General features: G+C 41.8%; 1 protein-coding gene across 4 annotated transcripts in view; it reads right to left on the bottom strand.

Annotated features, from left to right (window-relative positions):
* The window catches only part of INPP5A (inositol polyphosphate-5-phosphatase A), a 231,494-nt gene that overhangs the window by 17,318 nt on the left and 194,810 nt on the right, over positions 1-19,366 (bottom strand). For all 4 annotated transcript variants that reach the window (XM_081189505.1, XM_081189507.1, XM_081189506.1 and 1 more), the window contains one exon: positions 7,754-7,827. In XM_081189505.1, the coding sequence (XP_081045631.1) occupies positions 7,754-7,827 (74 nt within the window). The remainder of the gene's footprint in view (positions 1-7,753; positions 7,828-19,366) is intronic.

Here is a 19,366-nt window from a genome sequence, read left to right as displayed (position 1 = left end):
ACTGACAGAACCTACAGCGCTCAAAAGAATTAGAGTCAGTTTCTCGCCGCTAGTACAGCAGAAAACAAGAGTGTGTTTAAAATGAACGGGCCTCACCATTTGCTATATAAAAGACTACCCCCCCCACAACCCCAACGCTGAGGTCCACCAGAGGGATGACTTTTCAGGTGTCAGTGCTCACCAATAAATCAGAAGTGGACTGTGCTGGTCCTTGTGCCGGCAGGCATTCAATTGGGGCGGAGACAGGACTTGGCTAATAAACACATCCATCTTCTCTGTCAGTTAATGCCAACTCTTAGTGGCTTGGTTTGCATATACTGCTAAGCCATGCTTTATTAACTGCCCAGCAGCTTAACTATAGTTTGTTTACTGCCAACAAACCACGATCTTAAACCATGGTCTGCCATTGGTTTATGAAACTTGCTTTCCTTTAACAAGTGTTACGTGCAAACCCAGAACTCACCCTTAACCATGGTTGCCCACCCCAACCAAGACGTTTACCAAGCTATAAAGTCATAACTAGAAAACATGCCAAACCTTGGAAAAACCTTGTCTGTGGGACCAATCGCGGTTAACATTTGCTTTGTTAATAAAATCATGAGCTAAGCAAACCATAGCATAGTTAGTGTTATGTGTGAAGCAGGCCATTGAAAAAGAGAAAATATCATCCACACAGGTGGTTAAGTACCTCTTGAAGGTCAGAAACATACACATGGCTCCAGTAGACAACATTCAGTAATTAACATCACATCTTTTCACCATTAAGATAACAGTGAAAATATGGCCATGGGAGAATACTGGGGGCATGCTAAGCTTCACTCTCGGTTCATGTGGGTTAATCAATAAATGCCCGATAGACATCTCCTGTGTGTCCTTCTCAACTCAATTCTGTCTGAGAATGTAACCAGGAGTCCTCTCTGCAGAAACCATTTAAAACCATTGTCCTTGAGAGCAGGTGCAGCACTAGGAGGTCTGTTCAGTTCTGTTTGCCTTGCTATGTAGTCTCTCATTTCTTTATGAAGAAGTAGAATCTACCAGGTGAGAGCTGGGAGGGTCCTCCAACTTTTGTGTGGCACAAGGGTTAAGACGCACCTCCGATGGAGGCTTTCTTCCACTTTTCCTCTCTGCTGTCTTTCTTTTGTGTGTTTGTTTTGTTTTCTCCTTTTTATATGTTTGTTTATATTTGTTTGGCTCTTATTGTATGTTGAAAAGTTTCAATTAAAAAAATTGAACAAAAAATGAAGAAGCAGAGTCTAGAGATCCCAGCAAAGTCTCAAAATAATGGGTAACTGTGTAAGGACTTGCCAGAAAGATGGCAAATTCATGTACGACATGAGCGGAAAGGCTAGCGCTTTGGGGGTTGTAAATCCCCTTGTTGCATCCTCAAATGAGGGCAATTTCCACAAGTGATCCTGAACTTCAATTTTGAATGTACATAAATTAAATTAAATATAGCACAATTGATTAGAACATACATATGCCTTAACAACGATGGCTTTCTCTTTCCTTCTATATCTTATTTAAGTGCATTGGCAACCTTTAAGAAAGATGCAATTTCATTTGAGAAACATTTCTCAACTTGTGCTCCAATTTTGGGAGTGAAAACCAAGGTTCAAATGATCCAGGAGCAGAATAACATCTGGGCTGGATGTGAAGAATCCTTAAAGGTAAATATACCCCTGCCCGTCTTGACAGACTCTAGGGTTGTGCGCTCATCTCACTCTATAGGCCGGGAGCCAGTGCTGTCCGAGGACACTTCCGGGTCACGTGGCCAGTGTGACATAGCTGGCGAGCCTGCACCAGCGCAGCACACGGAACGCCGTTTACCTTCCCGCTAGGTAAGCGGTCCCTATTTATCTCCTTGCACCTGGGGGTGCTTTCGAACTGCTAGGTTGGCAGGCGCTGGGACCGAGCAACGGGAGCGCACCCCCCCCGCGGGGATTCGAACCGCTGACCATGCGATTGGCAAGTCCTAGGCGCTGAGGTTTTACCCACAGCTCCACCCGCGTCCCGAAGAATCCTTAGGTAGATGCTAATCTTGATCCACATAGCACCAAGCAGTTGCAGAGTCTCCAACCAATAGTATATCTTCTTGCAATCAAACAGCAACATTCTGGAAAGTTCAGATACAATTTTGATGGTTTTCCTGATGCAAAAGTTAACGGCCACTAGCACAGGGCTTACTTCATGTGTTAATTTAATTACTTGATTGTGTATTAATGACCATGAAGTTTTGCCTTAAGAACTGTTGATGAGACAGCTACAAATTACATATAATTTCCAAATTACTGTTAGAAAGTAAAAAAAAAGTGAAAAAGTTGAACATTGTGGTTAGCCTAAAAAGCATGGTTTCAATGATAACTAAAAATTAAAAGACAAGAACTGACTTTTTGTTGTGGTTTCCCCCCCACAATGAAGCTGTAACTTTTTTCAAATTACGTCTCCCAAACCTAAAAAGAGTGAGCAATTTGTACAACATCTTCGTAATTTGGACCACAGCAGTAAGAATAGAGCCCAAAGTTAAGAGCTTTTGATGGTCATTGATTACAATACAGTTTATAATGTGCTTCACTTTTAAATTCTCCAGGAATGATAATGATAATGATACAACCCCTTTTTCCTCCTGAGAGCTAGAAACAGAAGAAAACTTTAAAAAATGTATTTCTTACATGCAGGCCTAGGGACCTGCAATTCCACCCCAGCCCCAAACAAATCCTAGTATTCAAATGCAATGTTCCATAAGAACAGACTTCTAGAAACATACTTCATTTCTGCTCCCTGTTAGATAATGATTCTCGACTAAAGTTTTTTCATTGCTAAGAAGGGTTAAAGATGTCAGTAACTATTTCAGCAGTCAACAGAAGAAGAAAGAAAGCACGGTATAACAAAAGCATCACTTTAGGATTCACAGTAGAAACAAACCAGTACAAATATGTAATAATATTACTACTGGGAAGCACAACATATATACTGTAGTTATGGACACAGTTTTCGGGGGATTTACAGGAGGTGGCAGCTGTTTTCAAAATCAGAGCAAGACTGTTGCACACGAGTACAGAATTTTTTCTTGTAAGCATAGTGAAGATTCTAAGCAGCAATAGGAAAACAGATGAACTCTGAGCTCCTATATTAGTACCTGAAAAACACAGACTCCCTCTCTGCCCTGATTTTTGTGGTGTTGGTCATTCTGCTAGTTTTGGAAAATAATATACATATCTTATACAAAATAATTTGCACACCACCTTTTGGCCTTCAAAGTGCCCCTGGGGAATTAAGTTCTAACAATATATAGTCCAGCATATTTTAAACCTTGAAATGCTGCATATGCAGCAATCGAGCCAAATTTTCATTGCAATTGTATACATGTCTACTCAAAAGGAAGCCCTATTGTGCTCAATGGGACTTACTCTGAGCGAAGTGTCTAGAGGACTGTAGCCTCAAAACCCTGTTGATTTTGCTGGGGCAAAGCTAAGCATGTGCTAAAGCCTGCTATCAAAACCAGCAGGTTTTTAAAGTGCTTCGATTGTGCTTATTGCATTTGAAGGATTATAGTAAAAATATCTTCTTTAAATTGCCTTAAACAACGTATAAAACTTGAATGCTAAACAGCAGCTCCCATACCAAGAAAATGAACGGATAACCTCAAAAGATTGCGAGTTGGTTTTTTATGAATTAGTTTTGGGGGAGGGGAAAACACCCCAAACCCTCTCAAAACACTACTCTCCTTCCCTCTCCCAGTGCTTGCCAAAAGTCTAGGCGCGCCATCGTCTTTTTTTATTCAGGTCCCAGCGTATTTACTGCCTCCTGTACCTAAACAAGTCATCTTGACTCTTCTTGTCAGACCACTGGCACTTCATCACAGCAGTGTCATGGCTCTCTGGCTCCAGGAGCACCACTAACACGGGAAAGCCAAATTCATCACGAGGGTGTGCAGTGTTCAAAGCTGTCACGCCTGCCCTGACGGATGACTTCTTGAGGGTAAGTGATATGAATTTACAGCTTGTATCGCATTCTTGAAACCAAAACGCAAGTCAGGGAGAATGCAACTTTCTTCAGGGTACATTTTTCGCCGCAAAGAAATTTAAGAGCGCTACCATTTCTGGATGGGGTGGCTGAGAATTCTCAAAGCACTCACCTCTTTTGCTCTGTTGGTTTATGTACATGTGATCATTTTGTCAGCTGCTTTGAGCGTATTTAGAAGTGTCTTACAAATGTTTCAAATAAATAATGCCCCTTCCTTAGTTAGTAAGGCAAACCCGTTTACTGATGAAACCATACTTTATCCATCTTTAATGGCCAACGGAGGCAATTACAATGTGTTAAGAAGCAACTCAAGTCATTGACACATTCTCTTTTCAGTTTAGTATTTCATTTACTTAGCTGGCAAAAGGATGTAGACTGACAAGGAACCAAAAGACTCATTGCTTTGAAGCCCATTGAATTTGATGGGTCGTATTTCCAGGTAAGTGGTTAAGATTGCTGTCGCGATTCCTGCTCAGACCACCACAACAGAGGCTCTTATCTGAGAGGAAGGATGAGAGCTTCCTCATCCAGAGCAGCTGTATCTTGGGGGAGGGAATTACTGACCTCTTTCAGCCTCTGTTCCCCTGACTTAACCCACCTCATGCCATCCTCCAGTTCCCCCTCCTTGTCCATCTCAGTCTGGCACTCTATGCCTGAGCCTGGCGACATCTCAGGACTCATGACAACTGCAGTCTTAATCTATTGTGCACATTTGCCTTACGTAAGAAATGCATTTCGTTTCTTCTGCACTTCTTTCTTCTGCCCAGTAAAGGAAAGCCCTTAGAACAGGGGTAGGCAACCTAAGGCTCGGGGGTTGGATGCGGCCCAATCGCCTTCTCAATCCGGCCTGCGGACGATCCGGGAATCAGCGTGTTTTTACACAAGTAGAATGTGTCCTTTTATTTAAACTGCATCTCTGGGTTATTTGTGGGTGTTTTTACATGAGTAGAAGGTGTGCTTTTATTTAAAATGCATCTCTGGGTTATTTGTGGGGCACAGGAATTCATTCATTTCCCCCCAAAAAATATAGTCCGGCCCCCAACAAGGTCTGAGGGATGGTGGACCGGCCCACGGCTGAAAAAGGTTGCTGACCCCGCCTTAGAACATGGTGGCTCTTCCATGAACTTACGGGGCACTCGCCTTCCTCTGCATCCCAAAATATACTTGGCACACTTGATTCTCTCGCTACAGTTTGTTGTGTAATCACTGTTTTACGGACCGTCCCCTGTTCGTGATTTATTCCTTTTTATATAGTTTGGACAGAGCCCTCTCATCCCATAATGTGAACAAACTCCGCACACTCTTGCCTTCAATTCCAAAAAAGCTTATGGTGACAAAGATGCTTCTACATGATGGATTATTCTGAACTATGCACCCAAGCTTTTTGCAGAGTCCATTCAATGTGGTCCTCATCAAAACACCATCCCATACCCTCCCACCTATTTACCATTTCTATGTTCCTGCTTTTATTTCCTGTTGTTTATAAAAAGGATTAATGCAACTTTTCCTCCCAGCTCCCCCAAACTCTGGAGTGGAGTTTGCATCTGATGAGTGAGTCTTCTCCTATTTGCAAGGGAGCGGGTGGCGCTGTGGTCTAAAGCACTGAGTCTCTTGGGCTTGCCAATTGGAAGGTCAGCGGTTCAAATCTGTGCGACGGGGTGAGATCCTGTTGCTCTGTCCCAGCTCCTGCCAACCTAGCAGTTTTTAGCATACTAGCACGAGTAGATAAATAGGTACATAGGTACCACTGTGGCGGGAAGGTAAATGGTGTTTCTGTGTGCTCTGGCACTTGTCACCGTGTCCCGTTGCACCAGAAGCAGTTTAGTCATGCTGGCCACATGACCCGGAAAGCTGTCTGCGGACAAATGCCAGCTCCCTCTGCCTGAAGCGAGATGAGTGCCGCACCCCACAGTCAAGTCTGACTGGACTTCATTGTCCAGGGGTCCTTTACCTTTTTTTAAGCTTCTCCTATTGGGAAGCTTTAAACAAAACAAAACAAGGCGCAAATCCCTCAGTCGGTATTTCTAAACAGCAGGTATCTGTTTTTGTCTCTTGAGATAAAACATGTACCTGCTTTCTTCCAACTTCATTTCTTCATTATTCTTAATGATATTTCTATGGGTGCTTTTTCACCCAAGCAGATGATGAGAACTAAGGAAGGACATAGGAAGAGGCTGCTGGATCAGGCCAATGACTCATCTAGTCTATCATCCTGCTCTCACAGTGGCCAATCAGATGCCTGTGGGTAACCCACCAGTGAGGCTCAAGCACAAGACCACTGTCCCCCCCCCCCGAGGTTTCCAGCAACTGCATTCAGAAGCATGACTGCCTCCAATCCTGGCAGTGGTGTGTGCGTGTGTTGGGAATTACTATGGTAGGGACCGAGTAATGCACCCCTAACATAGGGGAAGAATGGAGGGTTGAAGGCACGCAAAGCGGCAAGAATCCTAGCTTGGTACTAATACAGGGCAAGTGGAGAAATCACAAGGACCAGGGGTCTGGGAAGGAGCAGAAGAATCAGAGCCTTAACATATGTGAAGCAGGGAGTGCACCTACAAGTTTATGCTTTGGGTGAGAGAGGCTGGCAGGAGTTCCAGTGTGTGGAGGGCAGAAGCCCAGTGAAGAGGCCTTTCTCATAGCACGAGTGTGAAAGGTATAAGGGTTTCATACCCCTCAAGCTGTCCCTCGTGTATTAAATCTACTTCTCTGAGGGTATATGAATACTTATCAAAATGGAAAGCAGCCTTGTGAAATTTATTAAGATGCACATTTTCACTACTGAAAGTTAGGCCATGCTAACTTAAGAAATAACAAACCTGTTCTTTAGGAAAAGCAAAGTCCTCTTTTATGTAGATAGTATACACCTAAACATACAATGAGAGCTAATGCTATTTGGCATACATCTTCTATCTCTTATACAAAGGCCCTGAAATAACAAATTTGGGCTGAAATGCTTTGAGCTATTAATAACAATTCATCAGCATAATTCGTTAACTTTCTTTTTGTTGGTTCCCTTACCTGACTAATGATTATAACCACTCTTATACGGAAATTGAGTTAACTGTTCTCCAAAAACAAGTTACAGATAAAATCTCTTCTATTTGGAAGTTAGGACAAATTTGGAAGGAGGGGGGATGTTGATAGGCAGAGATCTATTCAACACAAGGTGTTTAAGGGTACATTGTTACTTTTATAATCTTAAAGAACTACCAGTCTATTACAAATTAAATTAAACTGAAGTAAAATTATAATCCTAACATTAAATCCTCTATTAATGTGCAATTGGCTCTGAATTCTCATTAAGCAAGAGTAATTACACCAAACATTTTCACTTCATTGCAAGAGTTCCACAGTTCACTTTTCAAGATTGGTGAAATATAGGTTATTTTTGCCCCCTTTAGGCAGGTATCATAGTAGAAACCTTTATTTCAGGGGGAAATCACATGCCTGTAGTTCTATAACAGTTGAACATAAACATGAGAAAATCCGTGCTGGTAAGCAAATTTAAAGAAAGGAGAACTATAAGACTTTTAGATGATTAACAGTATCCATATAAAACATTCTGGCCTTAATCCAGAGAAAACTGAAACTGCAGGACTGGATACAGTTTCTTTTACATTCCCAACAACACCAACTTTACAATGAATGGCATTCTAGTTCTCACCAGATTTCCAAAGTGTGCTTAGAGTTAGGATGTTAATTAAATAAACCACTTGCATACATATCTTACCTGGGAGGAAACGAAATGTCCAGTTCATATAATTTGTCTTTAAAGACTGACAGCTCTTTGTCAAATTCCAAAAGCTAAGGGGGGAAAAAAAGAAACCAGAATTAAAACAAATAAACAAATAAACCCTTGTTTTCTTCAAAAAAGGTAATTCTTGAGTACATTTTAAGCTGCAATACTTACACCGTGATAGGTTTCAAGCTATTGTTAATGTTTTGCTTTATGATGCTGTTTTGTAATTTTAATATTTTATTGTACACTGATTTGGGGAATTGTCATGAAAAATGTAAATTTCAAAACAAAATAAATGAAGAAAGGAAAACATGATGCTGAATTAAAAGTATTGTGAACAGGTCCATCATCATCATCATCATCATCATCATCATTATTATTATTATTATTATTATTATTATTATTATTATTAGAAAAAGAAACAGCAATGAGCATTAAAAACACACAATATGAATTTCTTATGAATGCTCAGAAAGTGTTCAACTTTGCTTTTATACTAGGGGCCCACCATGTGGGAATTAGCTCCTTTCAAAGATTAGCTCAGAATTGTTAAAGAAGCACTAGTTTTACTTTTTCGGAGGTAAAACTAATTAGCTGTTCAGAATATTAAAATATAGCAAATTAAGATGCTAACCACTCAAGAAAATATGCTCATATGGTGGTAATAATATTAGCTGCTGTACTCTTCTGCCTAGAAAAGAAGTTATGATAAAAACATAAAAACAAGAACCCAAACTGTCATCTTAAATTTTACCTGCAAAATAAAACCAAACCACAAGGCTATGCAGAACAGCCCCATTTGACCACAAAAGCAAGCAATATTCCTATTCAGCTATTCTGAGGCAGTCACAATATTATTTATGTATCACCTGAAACAACACATGATTATTTATAGAGTTGTGTTCCTAGGCAGCAGCAGTGAAGACACAATACCAGAGACAGATATTAAGCCAGCTTTAATGTACCGAAAGAAGCATATCAACCCCCTGGACAAAGTTTTTCCCCTGCAGATTGCCACAAAGAAAGGAAGTGTGTAGCTTAACATTGTGCTCCGAAGCCAAAAAAACAAACACCCTCCTCATAAAAGAACAATACTAGTAGTCTATATTTCAAAAGAGGAGCTATCCTGATGGGCATAAAAAAATAATAATCTTCGTCCGAGAACCAAGACCAGCATGGAGTCCGACGTGCAAATGAACCTATAGTGCTACCGATCCATTGCTGTAAATGCCACTTTCGGTTTTGACAAGCATGCCATCAAAGCTCTCCTTATAGAGCCTGTGTGTTTACTCCCTGTTCATTAATCATGTCCCAACTCACAGCTGTGCTGATACCATTGTATGAATGGCAGAGGTTCCGAATGAAATTAGATTGTGTTCTTCTTTCCCCTCCGCTCTGTCATAAATCATTCCTGAAATGTGCAATTAGCAGCTACTTGTACACATTAATTATCTGTGTGAAAAGCAGATACCTGAACCACCTGCACAACTGATTAGCTACCCTCCCTGTGGCCCACCCATTTTGTCTACAATCTCTGCAGCGCCACCAACCACCTATCGAGGCGGATTTTTGTCGGTGTACCAATATGGGCCCACAGGAGCATGAAATGCCACTCCTTCCTTTCTTGCATAGCTCATGCCAAGGAGAAAAAAACAGAAATGGTTTAAGATGCTTTATATTAAAAAAAAAATCCCTTATTGCAAATGTATGCAAATTATGAGAATTTTAAGGCCAAGCAATCTACATCCAAAAGCAGTGTAAGAGTTGTCTAGTCCCTGAGGCGCCATAAAGGCCACGTGCACTTTGATCATGGGACTTTGGAAAAAAACAAACAAATCACTCTAGAAGATGATCACACAATGGTCTGGTTTATATACACCAGCTCATGGATTAGCCTAGAGACACGAGCCTCAAGCTCCTGAGAAGGAGATTGTAACTGCTTTACTCCTCCCAACACACGGTTTCGTGTGTTGTTTGAACCTAGGTTCATGGCTTAGTTCAGGCTTCCTCAACCTCGGCCCTCCAGATGTTTTGTGACTACAATTCCCAGCATCCCTGACCACTGGTCCTGCTAGCTAGGGATCATGGGAGTTGTAGGCCAAAAACATCTGGAAGGCTGAGGTTGAGGAAGCCTGGCTTAGTTCTCCCCAGACTAGCCCCAAGCCGATACCAAGGTTTGTTCTTAGTTTACAGCTCTTGGTTACTCTGGAAATAGCTCAGCCATGCCATGCCTTAGGGTGGCACAGCAGCAAAATGACTGGGGAGGCGCAAAGCGGCCCCAATTGTAAATCCACTACAACTCTCCAGCACAATTTTGTTTAGGCAAGCCTACTCAGATATGTAGAATGTTTAATCTCTTTTCAGCTCATCACTGATTTTAATGATTATGTGAATGTTCTAAATAGCTGATACTTTTGTTTTATTCCTTTTGTAGACTGCTTTGAGGGTTTCTTTCTTTCTTACAATCAAGCAATATATAAATTGTGTGAAATAAATAATGTCCACCTTTGGACTTAGTGTGATGTGCAAACCCGGCCATTATAAGAGTTGGGGTGAGCTGTGGGGACTGGACTCCCCCACTCCGGCTCAACTTTATCCCAACAACCTTAACCAGTGTTTCTACTTAACTAAGGTTTGAAACAAGTTTCCCTTGTTTCCCTCATTAGTTTTAACTAACTGTTAGTGCAGCTGTACAGTGGTACCTCGGGTTACAAACGCTTTGGGTTACCAACACTTCGGGTTACAAACTCTGCTAACCTGGAAGTAGTACCTTGGATTGAGAACTTTGCCCCAGGATGAGAACGGAAATCTTGCGCTGGCGGTGCGGTGGCAGCGGGAGGCCCCATTAGCGAAAGTGGTACCTCAGGTTAAGAACAGTTTCGGGTTAAGAACGGACCTCTGGGATGAATTAAGTTCATAACCTGAGATACCACTGTAGTACAAAATTGTAGTTAAGGCTGGCACTGCAGGGAGACTCTTGGGAGAGGAGAGGTGCTGGAGACAGAGAGAGCATGCAGTCCCATCAGAGCAGTAGAACCAACAGTAGTCAGAAGTCTGCATCAAGTCCTCTGATTTCACAGCCCTTTCTTTGCATACGATACTCATTCTGAAAGTTTTGATTTGTGATTCATTCAACCATAGTACAGTAGATGAGCAGATGCTACTCAATACATAGATAAATGCCTTGAGCTGATAGACAAAGCCCTGCAGATACTGCCTTGTTTTTGTCCAACAGTTTGTGAGCACTGCACAAGCCCAATGGGTGCATTTCAACAGAACACTGGATTTTGTCCCATAATATTCAGGAACTGGTGAAGTGCCAACATGGTGTTTACATATATAAAATGACTAACCAATAGCATCTATTAGCAGTTGTTTGCTACTACATCCAATGCATCTTTTGTTAATAGAAATAAAGAGTGAAATCCTGTTTGTGTCTACTCAGATGTAAGTTCACTGGGTTCAATTAGACAAGTGGGTATAGGACTTACAGCCTCATGGAAGTATGGTGCAAAACTGCCTTTCAATACAATTATGATGGAGGGAGGGGAAAAAACTAGGCCGCAGTCCTAACCCCACTTACCTGGGAGTAAACCCCATTAAATTCTTTGGAACTCCTGAGCAGACATGGCTTAGTGTATGTTTATAAACTGACAGTTTTGAAGCATTTCTGTGAGAATTTTTTTTATCTAAGAAGCCAAGACAAAAGAACATTTTGAGAAAGGAGGGCTGCTTGTAAAATATAAAAATGCAAAAGACAGAATAAGCAAACAATGCTTCATAGAACACAATGGTAAAGAATACTCATTGAGAATTCCAGAGGCTGGGGGGAGCTAAATAGCTGCATTGTCTTCCTAGATGAATTCAAAATATCTGCAGTGTGTACACCCAGTTTGCTTTGTTATGACAATATTCAGGATCTGACAGAAAGGCCAGGGCCTAGATAAGGGTTAACGGTGGTTCAGACACTTAGCTCCCAGCTCTTTCCCCAGTAACAGCCGCAGACATTTCTGACATTTTTATGTACTGTGGGTGGTTGCTTGCTTAGTTATGTGCTGTGTATTGCAGAGGAGCTATTGATATTGTTGTGACACAGATGACAGATAACAGGAACACAATTGTGCTGGCAGCCTCCTGTAGCCTCTCCCAACTCTTTAAGGAGCGGGGACATCCTTACAGCTGCAATGCTGCTTACAAAACCCAAGCGCCAGCTGCTGGAAGGACACGATAGGCATTCTTCCTGTTATTATTTTAGGCAGTTCTAGTACAGAGAGAGGAAAGCTCAGGCCCTGAGGCCAAAGTCTATCTGTCTGGCTCTTAGGACTCTCATTGAGCTGCTCTTCCTGCTCAGCCACACACCCCTCTCCAAATGCCAGCCGAGCGTGCGGCGGTGGTGACAAATTAAAATGTCATGTCTCGGATTGTTAGGAAAGGGATCAAACACAAAATGAACAGCATCGTGAGGCTGTATGAAATTTATGCCGCTGCCATATTTGAAGTACTGCGTGTACTCTTTCTTGCCACACAGTGCCTGTTCTCAGTAAGCCAGGAGTCATCTGTACTTTAGAACTCAAGGACCGCTTCTCCCCATATGAACCGGCACAGACCCTGCAACCATCATCCTAGGCCTTTCTTCATAGGTCAACTCCATGAGAGGTCCAGGAGGTGGTAACATGAGAACGGGCCTTTTCTGCAGTGGCTCCCCACTTGCAGAATGCTCTTCCCAGGGAGGTTCGGCTAGTGCCTTCATTACATATCTTTAGGTGCCAGGCAAAAACATTCCTCTTCTCTCAGGTCTTTGGCTAATTAAACAATCTATGTTCTCGAAGCTACCAACTTGAGTTTGACCAAACTGCGGGAGACAGTGGAAATGTGCCTGGTGTGCTCTGGTCCATGGCGTCACGAAGAGTCGGACATTGACTAAACAACTAACAACAACATGGCCTTTTAAACTGTTTGTGTGCATGTGTGTTTATTGTTTGTTGCCGTGTTATGTATTTTTGTGTTTTTTATATTCACTGTGTTGAAGCATATTATTTATGAGGGAAGGCTGAATTATTTTGAGTGCTTTAACTCAGGGGGGGAAAGACAACTAACAGCACAACCCTATGCATGTCTACTCACAAGCAAGACTAACTGTGTTCAAGGAAAGTCTGCATTTAGTTTTTTGGGGGGAAGGTCCCCTCCTCCAAACACTAAGAACTATAAATTATTTAGAAGGTTATGTGTTTAAAAATTTGGTTGATCTTTTTCTCTATCGCTCACGACAGAGGTTTATATATAAGAAAACAAACTTATGCACAGTGTGGGGAAAGTTATATTTTCCTCCCACTCATGAGATTTGAGAAATGAGCCACCCCGAGGAATTGATTGGCAGTAGAAAAAAAAGAAAAGAAAGACTTTCTTGCACAATGCCTAATTCATTTATGGAATTCACTGCCACAAGTTTCGGTGACGACGACCACTGGCTTAGATAATTTCAAAAGGGGATTAGACAAGTTTGCAGAGAACAAATCTCTCAATGGCTATCAGCTGTGATGGCTATGGGGTAACTCCTCATTCAGAAAGAGTATCCCTTTGAATAACATTTTTTTTGGGGGGAGGGGGCAATATGGGAGAGCTGGTGCCTTCCTGTTCCACCCCTGGAATCCTTGCAACCAGAGCATTAGGCTGCTATTATTAATGTACAGGTACCGTAAAACCATTTTTAAAAGTCAGCTATGTGTTATGTTGGGGGGGAGGGAAGCTGCTTTATCTCACCACAAATAGCAATTTTGAGCACAGGAATATGAGTTCATACATTACACACCACTTGGCCCTGGACTGTGCAATATTTTCCTCGCAGAAATCGCAAATGGCTTGCAGGTGAAAATCAATATATTGTTCTGTTTAGTTTACTCTTCGTAACGCCATTCTTGAGAAACAGCTCTTTCAAGCGTAATAAGGAGACAGCGGCACTGGGACAACTTAAGCAAATGCATTGCAAACTTAGTGATGTAGCTCCCATGTGATGCAGGAAACAGGAAGCAGGGTGCACACATTCTAATACAGGGGTCAGCAACTTAAGGCCCATGGGCCGGAAGCAGCCCGCGGAGGTCATTTCACCAGCCCCTGAACTGAGCTGCCCACTCATGCGCTGCGCTAAATCAGCGCAGCGCAGCGCAGCGCGGGAACTCGCTTCTGCAGCGCCGGAAATTGCGTTTGCACATGCGCAGATGCTGGAAATCACGGGTGCACATGCGATCCAGCCCACAGAGGGATCTCCGCGAGACTGATCCGGCCCAGGCAAGATAAACCTTGTTGACCCCTGTTCAATACATGTTAATCCTATGGACTGTGACAGGCTAAGGCACATCCAAAGTTGATCCACAGAAATCAATAGTTAGCTATAAGTTAAGTTCATTGGTTTTAGTGGGTCTACTCTTGGTATAGATTAATTCAGCCTTTCTCAACCTGTGGGTCCCCAGATGTTGTTGGACTACAACTCCCATCATCCCTAGCTAGCAAGGCCAGAGCTCAGGGATGATGGGAGTTGTAGTCCAACATCATCTGGGGACCCACAGGTTGAGAACCGCTGGATTAATTGGATACAGCCCTACAAGTGTAGGTTTCAAGGTCAGTGGTCTTAATTCTATGACATGGTGGGATGGCACATTAGTGTATGAAATTGTGCATCTTGTTGCACCCAGTGCCAAGGCATAACTTTGCAACTACTGTACAGACAGCAACAGCGGTTAGTGTAGCATCCTCAGTGCCTCCAAAGGATGGATGTACTGCATGGGACAAATCATGTGTGCTTTTGGAAACACAGATTGATTTGTGGGAGTTGTCTTTAAAACCTAAAGGAGGAGATACAGAGCTTCTCTACAAAGAGTACCTAAGGTTCCACTGGAGCAATGGACTTGTAGTTGTTCTTTTATGTTCCATGATTACCAGTAGTCCTTTGTGCACTGCTTGCAGGTGGCTTTCAAGACCATGATGACAACAGGAGAAAAACATGAAGAAGCAATCCACTTCTCAGTTTTAAACAGAAAAAACCAGCTTGTCTCTTTAGCAGCTACAAGGAAAACTTAAAGAAACAACAGCCCTTGGCTGCTTGAAGATTTCTCTGTCATACATGCACACAGCTTCACTGGATCATGGCCATGAAAGAAAAACACAGCAGTTGAATTTTAATCTCTCTGCAATGGTAAGAAAACATGGTTGCCCATAAAGAAGAAGTGTACCAAAACAGAAGCTCTTTGGTTAAGGTTAAAGACCCATGGGCTGAGAGCCCAATGGTTCTTGGTCGTATGGAGTCACACCAGCTAGTCTTTCCTTCATCACCTGTCACGCCAACAAGTTACAACTATCTTAGGGATGGAAAGTGGGCTGCTTGAAAGTCTTTCTACTCTTATGAACCAAGGACAAGCTATGGGCCTACTGGAGTATTTGCCTAGAATATAAATGTACACAATGATTACATTTGCATTTGAAATTAACAATCTGACATTTCAAATAGCTGGAGAAAGAACACAGTCTGAATAGTTAAATAAGATGTGTAAATATTGCTTGCTTAGGCTCAAAGCAAAACAGCTACCCTGAAAGTGGGAGGCAGGGGGCGGAATCACTGTCCATAGGGACACTAGTATAAGCTGCCTTGGCTAAAATCACAGAAGTATGAACCTTTTATAAGGGGGCAACTTAATTCAGTCATTGGAGTAGAACAACAGCAATTACTTTGTGCCATAGACAGAAAGCAGATTTCCTCTGAAAAAAATGCTGGTTTCAAGCACTGCATTCCTCTTTAAATTATTTGCTATAATCTCCTCGCAGAACGGTTCTCATTTTAAGGAGACCAACACACTAATTGTTCTAATATTCCTTTGCATTTTACCACCCACTCACCCTTTCCCCCAAATCCTAGGCAACTGTGATGCTGAGCTATCAGTTCCTTTCCCTCGTCTTAATTTACCCCTTATACATCATATTCAAGATTTTATCTGGACAGGGGCTGGATGGCGTAGTGGATAAACCTCTGCCTTTTCACCTCTGGGATCAGGGTTCAAGTCAAACCCTGATGAAATGCGTTTGATCGCCCTAATCTAGTTCTTAGTGGGCAGTATTCCCATTATCTTTAAAAGGGTCAGAGCCAAGGCCATTGGGAAGAGTGCATTGTGCTATATCTTGTCTATTGATTAATACATTTTCAGTGATGCCATTTCCTTAACCTTCATGTGCACCCATTCACACACACGCTTATCAAAGCTTCGTAAAAGGTCTTTTGCTGATTGGAAACCTCTATCTTATCTCCTCTCTCATCTGTTCTTTTTAGGATTTACTTTGAAGCATTTTTTAAAAAATAATCAGATTTCTGCCACCTGTTTAAAAATTCTTGCTAGATTCTCTTTAAAAAGAAAATTATTTAAATTGTATTTAAATTGTGGAAAGACATATATACACACTTTGTAAACAGAAGTGCTTTGCACCTTATTATAGATAACTTTTCTTCTCTATATGAATTTATTAAACAAAGTTCCATAATCAAAGGGCAATTGGAAGTGTTCCCTTTAATGAAGTCCAGCTGTTAACCAGGATATATGCTTCAGGGGAAAATCTCTTTTATGAAATGTATCAAAATATTTTGGATCCGCTAGAAAATGTCACGATGATATATATGAATCCAGTCTTTTGTTTGGGATTGAGTCAACTAAAGTGGGAAGCTTGTAAATAAATGAATGCAAGTTTATTCTAAATTCAGCCCTCCACATATAATAATATTATCTCATTCAACCAGCAACATACATGTATACTGACTGGCTCGCAAAAAATGAACTCAGCTCAGTTTTTACCAAGAAGCCAGCAAGAATTATAAATGCCTTCAAAGTAGGAAATTCAGTCCTTCTAGCTCTACCTTTCCAATCCTTTCTGTCTGAACTTTTCTCTCAGGTCATCCTGTGACACCACAGCAACCCCAGGGTGGGGTTCAATTCTCTTTATTTTTATGACTCCTGCATCTTCTTTGGTGCCAACAGACAATATTTTTCCAAGCAAATTTCAAAGAGTCACACTCTAAACAGAGGGCAATCGGAACTGATAGGTGTACCACATGAATCAGGAGACAGAGGCGTAGATACAGCAAATGCTAAGAAAACGAATGACGAGAACAATGCTCAATGATCAGAAGCATACTCTTCTCTTGAATGATCGGCAAGCAGATCAAACACCATGTTCCAGATATGGTCAACAGTTAAAGCCAAAGATTAGAAAGGATTATGGGCCCATATGAGAAAGTCAGTCAAACTGTCAGACATACTTTCGGATAGGAAATAAGGGGAATTTAATATCAGGAATAAGCCATGGCTGCATTCTCTCAGTCTACTAGAGAGGGTGATGAAACTACTGGAAGGAGGAATAAAAGTCCCTTGTGCAGTGCCTTCTCAGTTGGTTGTTAGGTGCTTGGGAGCCACAGAGCAATGGGGCTTTGCAGGCACTGTCAAGTGGCGGTGCCTGCAAAGCCCCTTTTGACGAAGGTCTGTCTTTAACTGCCTGGTGCTTGATGCCAAATGTAGGACACATAGGTATGGCTTGCTCAAAACTTGGCCTACCGTTCTAAATGGGGAAGCCTGACAAGGCAGATTACTCTTACAAGCTGGAGGTTCCTCACCCCTGTTGTAAATCCATGCCCTGTGTTCTAAATGAATGTCAGTTGCAGAATGCACTGTACTTCTTCATTTGCTTATTTTTCCTGGGCTAAAGATGTGAATCATGTCATGCCCAGTGAAATACCACTTGACTCATATTTTGAAGGTTAATCTTAAATCTGGATGAGTCATGATTGGATCCTTTCAGTTCTGCTTTGTAATTGTTCCAAGATTCTAACATATCTTTGGTTACACCCTGGTTGAATTTCAGCAGGACTTTGGAATGCATTTTGCACATGTGGGCATGTCCAATTTCATTAAAACGCTGCACAATTGCCCTAATGCGCAGTTCCACAGACAAAAACCATAAAAGAAAAATTGGTTTGTGTGTGTGAGTGTGTTGTGGCAGCGGTAAAGTTCATTTAAAAAACAACTTTTTTAAAAACAACAACTACAAAAGCAAGAACCATTTACTTGGCGGTTGTTTTGTTTTTTACTACAAACAGATAGAAGGAGGAGCACAAATCTCTTCTCACCTAGTTTGCAAAGCTCTGGAACTGTATCTCAATAACAGATTTGTATAGTTTGAGTTCTGTGCTGATAAGAATGATCAGACACAGTAGAACTTCAAAAACTGGGCTGGAATTGGATTCTGCAGTCACCCCTAATCTTAAGGTTATCAGCAGCTGAGGGCTCAGGAAACTGAGGTGCATGTTTGGATCACTACTCAGTAACTCTGACTTAAGGTGATGCCTTGTATGTGTGAAAAGGGCTACCACAGACCACAACTGCAGAATATTTCCCTGTATCATCTCAAAGGTGTGGATACGCTTGTGGGAATCAGGCCCTGGTGCAATCTGCATTGGAGGAAAATGGATGCATGCAGGTGTTACATCATTCTGAAGACCACAAGCATCAAACGCTGCTCTTTTCCAGTTCTAGCAAACTCTCTGGAGTGCAGCCTAGATACATAACCTACTTCCTGCTTCCCATGGTGGGTGCAGTTCCCAGTCATAGCATATATAAAGCTATAATTTAGAATTAAAAGGAGCAGTTTCTAAACCTATGTATCTCAGCTGTGTTCTTTGTAGAGGGGCATTAGAAACTCGTATACTATAACAATCCAAGGATAAATTTGCCTCAGTTTACGTCTATTTCTTCCCAGTTTCTTTTGCTTACACAAGCTATATACAATGTAGAATTACTCTGGAGGAGCAACAAATTTCACCAGTTAGCCAGCGATTTAACTCCAAACACAGTTTTAATGCTTGTTTTCATGGGGAACTTGTATGAGGCTGCAATCCTAACCCTGCTTACTTTGGAGTAAACCCCACTGAATTAAGCAGGACTTACTTTCGCTAAGTATAGTCAAGAAGACTGCACTGTTAAATTACTGAATCATAGAATAGAATCATAGAATTGGAATAGACCACAAGGGCCATCGAGTCCAACCCCCTGCCAAGCAGGAAACACCATCAGAGCACTCCTGACATATGGTTGTCAAGCCTCTGCTTAAAGACCTCCAAAGAAGGAGACTCCACCACACTCCTTGGCAGCAAATTCCACTGTCGAACAGCTCTGTCAGGAAGTTCTTCCTAATGTACTGAGGCCCTAAGTATTTTTCTTTTTGTCTTACATTGTAATCCTATGCATGTCTACTCAGAAGTAGGTCCGACTCAGTTCAACAAGACTTATCCTTATGCAAGTGTATATAGCAGAACTTTCCAACGTGGTGCCCATGAGCACAATGGTGCCTTTGAGGTAATCCTCTGCTGCCTAAAAAGGCTCTAAGACCTCCCCATTCACTGCCACCTTGCCCAAGAGCTGCTAAGGGGGGGGGGTTTACCTTTTTCTCCCACGTAAGAATTAAGCTTTGGAAAAGGGTGACACCCACCACTGGTTTCTGAGAGAGTATTTCTTTTAAAATATTTTTTCTTCTGGAATGTGATGTTAAAAAAAGAAGAGATAATAGTGTATGGGC

Source organism: Podarcis bocagei, assembly GCF_964188305.1.
Source record: "Podarcis bocagei genome assembly, chromosome: 4".
NCBI classification, from domain to species: Eukaryota; Metazoa; Chordata; class Lepidosauria; order Squamata; family Lacertidae; genus Podarcis; species Podarcis bocagei.
Note: the sequence above shows the minus strand (reverse complement) of the source record. Positions and strands in the feature narration are given on the sequence as shown.